General features: G+C 50.8%; 2 protein-coding genes across 2 annotated transcripts; both read right to left on the reverse strand.

The window, feature by feature from the left end:
• Positions 1 to 201: 201 nt before the first annotated feature.
• Positions 202 to 4,368, reverse strand: LOC149525207 (uncharacterized). Its single transcript, XM_089777593.1, has one exon. The coding sequence runs from the start codon at positions 1,902 to 1,904 to the stop codon at positions 369 to 371; it is 1,536 nt and encodes a 511-aa protein (XP_089633719.1). The 5' UTR covers positions 1,905 to 4,368; the 3' UTR covers positions 202 to 368.
• Positions 4,369 to 4,485: 117 nt separating this feature from the next.
• On the reverse strand, positions 4,486 to 6,647 carry LOC149525208 (uncharacterized). Its single transcript, XM_089777594.1, has one exon. It carries the CDS (start codon positions 6,631 to 6,633, stop codon positions 5,656 to 5,658), a length of 978 nt encoding a protein of 325 aa, XP_089633720.1. The 5' UTR covers positions 6,634 to 6,647; the 3' UTR covers positions 4,486 to 5,655.
• Between the last annotated feature and the right edge of the window lie 2,806 nt (positions 6,648 to 9,453).

Raw genomic sequence — 9,453 nt, forward strand, 5'->3', positions numbered from 1 at the left:
AGCATGCACTGTAACTAACCTCGGGCCAGGGAGAGACACCAAATCAGAGCAGTCCCCCTGCTATGGAAAGCAGGGACAGGAAAGTGGCGCACTGGAACCGCACCTTTTCAGATGTTTCTACCATTGACTGTGTCGGGGACTCGAACCCGGACGGCCTCTGTTCGTTGTCTGACCGCAAAGAGACAGGCAACACCAGCAAGATCCAATCACAAGCTCTTTATTGAATGGTGCACACAACAATAGAGAGCGGCCCGTCTCCAAAGAGAACCAGCCCCGATTTCATTTACAGGTAGGCTTATATAGACAGTTCCGTCGCGTCATAGACTATTCGCCCAAGCAACCAACCCCCCTTTATTAGTTAGAAACCTCTAATACCCATGCATACCTGGCCAACTATACATCATGGCCTTAAGCAATTCATAATGCATCAGCAATTTCTTATCAGCCCAAAAGACAGGTACTGGGCAATAAGGACTCGAACCCGGACGGCCTCTGTTCGTTGTCTGACCGCAAAGAGACAGGCAACACCAGCAAGATCCAATCACAAGCTCTTTATTGAATGGTGCACACAACAATAGAGAGCGGCCCGTCTCCAAAGAGAACCAGCTAAACAGGTCGCTCCACCAAGAATCCCCTTTCTTTCCTCCATGATCTTTTGCTACCTGCATAAGATGATGCGCTCTTTCCCAAGTGGCGTTATAAACGTCGGGAATATACACACAACACTCTTGTCCTATCAAGGCGCATGTTCCTCCTTGAGAGGCCAGTAGAATGTCTAGTGCTAAGCGATTCTGGAGAACCATCTGCCGGATCTTTTTCTGCTCAGTAGCCAGATCAGTTAAAGCATCAGCAGTGGTATTAGCCATTATTTCCAAGATTCCTTGAAGCCTCATTACTCCTTCTCCTATTCGATAAAAGGCCCCTCCACAAGCATTGGGAAATGCCGCACAAACACCTGTCCAATCATTCACAGCCCGCCAAGTAAGAGGGCGAGATTCTTTAGCATCTGTCTCAGCGTCCCTCATATTCCTAATCTTTCCAGTAGGGAGATGAGGGCGGTAAACAACAGGTGGCTCCAACCAGGCCAAGTAGCAGGATCCACTCCATGAAGGAGGAAGGGTCAAATATGCTTTGTTACCGCACACCCAGTATACTCCAAATAAGGGTGTGTTCCACGGTGCCCAACTACGGGGTGCAACCGGTGTTAGAGGACTATCAGGAAAATAACAAGCACAAAGCAATCGGTGATCAGGTCCCTGATCGCAGTGAGTGCAATTTAAGGGAGAACAGTTATAGGAATTATTCACTTGAAATGGGATACACAAGGAAGGGTCTATAGTCATCCAGGTAGGGAGAAGTGAGATAGAGACTCCATTGGGGATTAGATATTTCAATTTCTTCCCTTCCACTTGATTCCCATGGCGTGAAAAGTTATATCGTGTTTCTATCTTTTCAAATTGATACCCAATATGTGAGATATTATAATAAATTTCGCACTCACTTTCACCAACCCACAAGGTGTTAAGCGTAGAGGATCCCTTAAGAAGACACCATTTACCGGGTCGTTGCCAGACCAACAGATATTTGTCTGTATGGATTCCAGCATTCTCCCAAGTTATATTCTGGGTGCCCAAAGGATCTCTCCATGATGGAGTCCAAGTCATATTCGCTGCGCTAAGTGCAATAGGAATCATGGGAAGGCCTTTTTGACTATCCATTGGCATTAAGGAGCAAACCCAGCAGGACACATTGCGTAATGCAGGCATGCGAGCTTTCATTTCATGAGCAAAGCGCAGGAAGGTATTAGCCTCTGATGCTCTTATATTCCATACCACCAAAAAAGCAAAGCAATTAACAAAAAACAGAGTAACACACAGAGGGCCCCGAGAATATAACAAGGCCATTTTTCAGATTCTTCAGCAAAGGGGCACCACCGATCTAAGCTCTCTTCAACCGAAGCTTCAGGTCGTCCAAAGGGATAGCAGTCCATTTGCTTCGGACACCGGTATCGTCTGCTTCTGGTTCACCCGTTTCGCGGTGGGGTGAACGTGCGCTGCTCCCTTGAAGTCCGACGTCGTCTGCTTCTGGGGAACCCTTTACCAGGTCGGGTTCCCTAGCGGTGCTCCTCTTGACCCTGGTATGATGTATCCAAGTGGGAAGCTCTTTTACCCGGATTGCAGTGGGGCTCACCAGAAGAGTTTCAAAAGGTCCCAACCACTGAGGCTGTAGCGGAGTCTTCTTGTATGCTTTTACCCAGACAGGATCACCTGGTAAAATAGAATGAACAGCTTCCCACAACGGTAAGGATTGAGATTGTGCTGAGTATTGCTGCAGTGTTATTAGATGTTGCTGCAGCCTCTTTACATAAACTTCTGTTTCATTTGTTAAATCAGTGTCATTGGGAATCGAGATTAAAGGAGCAAAGGTTGGGGGTACATGTCCAAACAGAATTTCATAAGGTGCCAATCTAGTCCTAGCACTTGGAGTTGTTCGAATGATGTAGAGAGCTAGAGGGAGGACCTTAGTCCATTTCAACCCAAGTTCTTGGCATAGCTTTGTCAGGAGATTTTTCAAAGTTCCATTCATTCGCTCCACCTGGCCCGAACTCTGAGGGTGCCAGGGAGCGTGAAAAGCCCATTGGGTTCCTACGGCTTCAGTGAGCTCCTTACAAATCTTTGCAGTAAAATGAGTGCCTTGATCAGAGTCGATTATTTCAGGAGGGCCAAATCGTGGTATGATCTCATTAAGTAATACCTTGCATACTGTAGTCGCAGTAGCTCGAGTGGTGGGGAATGCTTCCACCCATCCAGTGAGCTGATCTATTATAACCAACAAATGCCGTTTTCCTTCAGAGGGAGGTAAATCTGTAAAATCAATCTGTACATGCTGCATAGGTCTGTGAGCCCAGCTACGCCCCCCAGGCGGTGCTTGTTTGATCACACCTTTTGGGTTGCATTGCTGGCACAAGGCACACTTTTCCACCACCCTCCTGGCCACTTCATGAAGTCCTGGAGAAACAAACTGCCTTAAGATGATTTGGGCTATCTTATTTGCTCCCAAATGAGTATTGTTATGAACTTGTTGCACCACTTCGCTCTGATGACTTTTAGGTAACACAAACCGACCACCGCACTCCCACATTCCTACTGAGTTGGGCTGAGCTCCCCATTTCTTCCAGATCGCCTTTTCAGTATCTGGGGCTTGTTGCTGCCAAGTTACTAAAGGGGAACATAGATCCAACTGAGTTCCTTGTAAAGCAGCTGCCTTAGCAGCCCCGTCCGCAAAGCGATTTCCCACTGACACAGGATCAGTCTGTTTAGTATGAGCCCTGCAGTGGATAACTGCAATTTCTTTAGGAGCCTGAATAGCCTGCAATAGTTCGGCTATCTCTTTTCCGTGAGCAATCTGTGATCCCGAGGAAGTAATAAATCCTCTCTCTTTCCAAATAGCTCCAGTAGCATGACACACCCCGAAAGCATATTTAGAGTCTGTGTAAATGTTAACCCTTTTTCCTTTAGCATACAGACAAGCTGCTGTTAGAGCTTGCAATTCAGCCGACTGAGCACTGGTTCCGGGTGACAAAGGCTTTCCAATTAGCACTATACGACCATCTGTAACCGCATACCCTGAATGCCGAACTCCATCCCGGACAAAAGCAGATCCATCAACAAACAATTCCAACTCCGGATCAGATAGAGGAACATCAGTGAGGTCAGGTCGCGGAGTTGATACCTGATCCAAAGCCTGTAAGCAATCATGTACTTGTTCCTGCCCCTCCTCATGGGGTAACAAGGAAGCAGGATTTAAACTTGCACATCTCTTTAGGGTAACCCCATGGGTCATTAGCAGAGTTACCTCATACTTTGACAGTCTCTGATTAGTTAAATGTTTATGCTGCTGTGAGTTCAACAAACTAGCTACAGCATGTGGAGTGTGAACAGTTAAGGAATGTCCCAAAACAATTTCTTGAGCCTTTTCAACTAATAGTGCAGCTGCTGCTACATTTCTAAGGCAACCTGGGTGTCCTTTAGCCACTGAATCCAACTGTCCTGACAGGTATGCTACAGGTCTGGGGCTACTGCCAAAAGATTGTGTTAACACTCCAGATGCCACTCCCTTTACTTCATGAACATACAAATCAAAAGGCTTGCTATAGTTAGGGAGTCCTAGCGCAGGAGCTTGAACGAGGGATTCTTTCAATGCCTTAAAGGCTCGTATTTGCTCAGAGTTAGGGTGTAAAGGTTCTTCAGCCCCCTCCTTTGTCAGTTCATGTAAAGGCTTTAGCAATTCCCCAGCAGAGATAATCCAAGGACGACAAAATCCAATCATGCCAATAAAACCCCGTATACCTCGCTTGGTGGTAGGAAACGGGATTTTAACTATAGTTTCAATCCGTTTGGAATCCAGACTACGTATCCCAGGACCCAAGGTATACCCGAGGTACTTTACTTCTTGCTGTGCCCACTGCAGCTTTGTGGGGCTGACTTTATGTCCTTTAAGTGCCAACTGATTAAGCAAATAAACACAGTCACGCTCATTATCCTCTCGAGTTCTTGAAGCTACTAAAATGTCATCAACATAAGTCACCAGAGTAGAAGCAGCTGGCAACTGGACATCCTTTAAATCTTCCGCCAAAACCCTGGCAAACACACCTGGTGCTTCCACATAGCCCTGGGGCATTCTAGTCCATGTAAGTTGTCCCGGAGGTCCAGACCCTTTATCCCTTTTCCCCGCAGTACCAGGGACCCCCCACGTAAATGCAAAAAGATACTGCTTTTCTGACGCCACCGGTATGGAGAAAAAGGCATTTGTCAAGTCCATACAAGTAAACCATTCCGCCTCTGGTGGTACCATTGCCAAGATAGTATTTGGGTTCGGCACCACAGGATGTTCAGGAATAACATACTGATTGATAAGTCTTAAATCTTGCACCATTCTATACACAGGATTTCCATCAGGACCAGGCTGTGGTTTTTTTACAGCTAGAATGGGGGTGTTACAAGGAGAAACACATGGCACCAAGATCCCTTTGTTCTTAAGACTCTGTACAAGAGGTTCAAGTCCTTTTATTGCCTCCAATTTAAGAGGATACTGCCTCTGAGCAGGGGGAGGCACATTGCTTTTTACAACTGGATTTAAGGGTGAAGCAGATTTTACCAAGCCCACATCGTGCTTTCCTCCCCACACTATAGGGTTAACCTCATTTTGGACTCGGAGAGGAAGTGTGTTATAATTGCTACCAATGAGCTGTGTTAACAAATAAGCTTTTTCAATCGGGAATCGAAGGGAAATACTCTCAGGGGTACAAAAAATTTGTGCATGCAATTTACACAACAAATCTCTTCCTAACAGATTTACGGGACCATCCATTAACAGAAAAGAGTGCTGAACAGAGATAGGACCCAATGTAGCCATACAATCATTGGTCATGAAGTGGCGTTCAGGTTTCCCAGTAACCCCCACAACACATTTTTCTATTTCACCTTTTGGTGCCGCTCCCTTAGGTACAGCTGAATGAGAAGCTCCCGTATCCACTAATAATTCAAAGGTTTTCCGTCCTAATTTAAGGGGAACTACAGGAAATCGTGCATCACACTTAAATCGTATCATTCCGGCTTCGTAAACCTCAGGACCCCAGGGGAGCGGCACCTCCCTTCATTCCTGATCCACAGGAAACTGACCCACCACTTCAGGTTTGTACCCGGATTGCAGCCTAAGCGGGCATTCTCTCTTCCAGTGTCCTACCTCACCACAGCAATGACACTCATTAGAGCCACGGACACCACTACCTCCACGTCCTCGTCCTCTACTCACTCCACCTCTTCCTCTTCCAACAAACCCTCCTCGACTATTATAGTTCCATCCACGGCCTCCACCTCTGCCTCCCGATGCGGCCACAGCCATAGCCAACAACGACACTTGATCCCTCATCTCTTTTTGCTCCTTCTTCCTTTCTTTTTCCCTCTTCTCTTCCCTGGCATTATACACTCTCGTTGCAATGCTTACTACTGCAGGTAAACTCTTCCCTTCCATCCCGTCCGGAAGTTCCCTAAACCTTTTTGCAATGTCCTCTGCACATTGCGCCATAAAGACAGTCTTTATCATTTCTTTGCCAGACTCCGAATCAGGATCCAGAGTGCTATGTTTCCTGATTTCAGTTGTCAATCGTGTACAAAAGTCGGAGGGATGCTCATTAGGGAATTGGATACATGCAGTAACCTTGCTCCAATTGGGGGTAACCTCTCCCGCTGCTTTCAGTCCCTGCAAAATAGCCTGTCGGTAACGGGCCAAACTAGTCTTACCCACATCCACATTTGGATCCCAGTTGGGCTCAGCAGTGGGCAGGTTTCCCCAATTCTGAGTCTCGTAATATGTCCTAGCCTTTTCTTTAACCTTTTGCTTTTCATCCTCGGTGAGGAGAGTATCCAGCAATTGGTTTACATCAGCCCAAGTTGGCAAGTGGGTGGAAAAGATAGTGCGAAACGTTCTTTCCACCTCCTCCGGGTTATCCCGGAGTCGTGGCGTGGAGCGTTGCCAATGTAACAAATCAGCTGCCATAAACGGGACATGGGTGTACGCTATTGCAAACGTCCCATTATTCTGGGGAACTGGGTAAGCTCGCAGAGGAGCCATGTATGCTTCCGGAGTCCCTGGTAACTTCCCAAAAGCTGTCATACCCATCACTGCAAAATACTCATTGCTGCTAGCCTAGGAATCACCCCCAGGAGCCCGGCTCGGGTGTGCTAGTTGTCAGGGGAGATACTTCCTGCCCTGAGGAACTTACAGTTCAAACAGGCCAGGCAGATGCGAGGTGGAAGGGAAAACTGAGGCACAGGAGGTGGCAATAAACTTGCATGGGCTCACCCAGCAGGTCAGACGGATTTGCTCCCATGCATGGCGCCCGACGAATCTCCCCCCAGTGGAGCAGGCGGTTCAGCGATCGGCACGTCACGGCCACGTGTGTCCCATGTGCGTGTCCCAGCAGCAGCGGGGCATGTGGGACTGGAGGCCTTTGTCAGTCCCCGGAGAGAGGCACAGCCCGGGCACCACCATGCTAGTGCCTGGTTTGCAGCGCTGCCTTGCCAGCTGCTGGGCCCAGGCGGCTTCCTGCTTGTGGAGGTTGAAGCAGGGAGCCCGGCGGGAGATGTGCACGGTGACTGTCCCATGGCCATGCTCGTGCCTAGCCGAGCAGAGACTCCGCCCTCCCTCCCCCAGGCCCCAACTCTCATCCTGTTTCCCTGGACGCAAGTCGGGCCAGAGCTCATCCCTTCCCATCTGCCTCAGAAGCCAAGGCCCCTGGCACACTGAGCAATGGCAGAGCCCCATGGGTCCCCTTGCTGGGGCATGAGGAAGGGGCTGGAACGGGCGCTGGGGGAAGCAACGGCTGCTAGAGCCCTGCCAGACCTGTGCGGTTCAGCTCTCGCGTGGGCGCTATGGAGGCAGGGAGCTTGACAACAGGTGCCCCAGATCTGCCTGTTCACAGCAGGGCAGATTCTGCCTCGCCCACCAGAATAACAACCCCTGTGATGTCAGTGGGCTCACCCCTACCTGCCTGAGTAAAGCCATTGGCCAGGTCCACTTTACCCCAGCAGTGGGGGCCATCAGCAGTGGCTCCGTTTGGGCAAGCGGGCCAGATCTCCGGCTGGTGGTGGCTAGATTCAAGCCAAAGGTGCTTTGCTGGTTGATACCAGCCGAGGCTTGGGCCATGGATCTGGCTGAATCCAGCGTTTGTATTCCGGGCCTGGCTACTAGAATCCGGCATCAGCTAGCCACGGCAGCCCTGCAGTGCCTCGGCGTGCTCCCTCCATTGCTTTCGGGTCACAGACGGCTTACTGGGGTGCGCTCTGCCTATTGCATTGTTGCCCAAAGCTCTCCGGCCAGCAACTACAGCGCACTGCACCCAAGGGACAGCAGTTTCTGTGGCCTCGCACTCGGAAGAGCGCCATGCTACGACGTGCTGTGGGCCCGCTCTTCTGGCCACAAGTCAGGGCCTTCGTTAGTGGGATTTCGTTGGGCTTGTCATGGTGACGTTCCCAGCTCTCCCCGACAGGTTTAAATCTTCCTTTTCCTTCCTCGTTCCACTGGACAGCTCCCCCCAGAGCCTGCTCAGCGGCTCCTCTCTCTAGCCATCCCCTCGGAGCGGAGAGGCGGGAGAAGGGGCGAGCGCTAATCAGCAGCTGGTTAATGAATGGGCACGAGCAGAGACACCGGGCCCAAGAGTCCCGCCCTTTCTGCCCAGCGTCCGGCCCAGACGACAGCTAGGGCGCAAGGCCAGGCTTCAGCTCATGGGTTCCTCGCTTCGATTGCACTGTGGCTTTTTCTAGTGCACTGGCCTGGCTAGCGTGCAAGGGTCCTAGCGTGGGCACACATTCAAGGGACACAGGCCTCGGGCGCATGCGGATCAGGGCCGGTGTTCCCAATGCCAGTCACTGTGTTCACACCCTCGCTTGTGCCTGGCGGTTCTCTGCAGCAGCATCTCCAAACAGTCCCGCCAGGCAGCGTGTGCTGTCTGCAAAGCACTGCTTGGCCGGGGAGCCAATGGCCATGCAAGCAGGCCATGGTGCTGACTTCCCTTGGTCCGCCTGCATGCAGAGAGCGAGGAATGTTTCATGAGCACATCCCAAACGTTCAGCGGGATCGGTACCTAGGGCTGTGAGCCTTTCAGCCCCTCATTGTGGGTAGAGACTGGGGTGCCCCGGGGGGGTCGAGCAGCCCGTTTGCTTCTGATGAAGACAGGACCAAGCAAAGGGATTCTGAGTGTTCCAGTTTGTTTTACTGTCTCTGAGCGTGGAGCTGCTAGCACAGGCGAGTGGCTCGTCCCTCTGCATCTATCGTCCCTACGGGCTGGTCTGCACGGAAAGCACGCTAGCAGGACAGCTTCAGCTCCTCTACAGGAGCACCTTACCCATGGCCCGGTCCACACGGGGAGCTTAAGTGGGACTTAGCCGCATTGGGTTAAAGTCTGCATCCGAACTCCAGCGTTCCACGAGGAGTAACGTGACGATTGTGCGTGGGCAGCCTCGCGGGAGTGCAGACACGGCACTTTGAAAGTCGGTGTTTTTAGCCTCTGGGAGGTGTACCAGAGCGCCCCGCGGTGACCGCTCTGCCCACAACTTTCAGCTCTGCCGCTTTCCAGGTGACTAGGAGAAGCCCCGGGAAACCTGAATTTCATTTCACATGTGGCCAGCAGGCCTCAGGGTAGGCAGCACACCTGGCCACGAGTTCTGAGAGTTCCCAGGGTCACAGACGAGCATCAGCGTGTGGGGAGAGGACTCTGTTCTCGCAGAGCTGCGAACCAGCAAAAGAAACACTGGCACCTCTGCAAGATCGCCCCAGGAATGGAGGAGAAAGGGGATTCCGGGGCGCCCAGCCGTGCCGAGGGGAATGAAGGAGCAGAGGCAGTCGTACTGAAAGACAGGAGGCAAATGGACAGTCTGGATGCAGGGGTTTGGG

The sequence above is a fragment of the Pelodiscus sinensis genome, chromosome 3, assembly GCF_052426305.1.
Source record: "Pelodiscus sinensis isolate ZL-2025 chromosome 3, ASM5242630v1, whole genome shotgun sequence".
NCBI classification, from domain to species: domain Eukaryota; kingdom Metazoa; phylum Chordata; order Testudines; family Trionychidae; genus Pelodiscus; species Pelodiscus sinensis.

Bases quoted from the DNA above. Each gene is read 5' to 3' on its own strand.
- LOC149525207 (XM_089777593.1), bottom strand. From the start codon at position 1,904: ATGGCCTTGTTATATTCTCGGGGCCCTCTGTGTGTTACTCTGTTTTTT.
- LOC149525208 (XM_089777594.1), bottom strand. From the start codon at position 6,633: ATGGCTCCTCTGCGAGCTTACCCAGTTCCCCAGAATAATGGGACGTTT.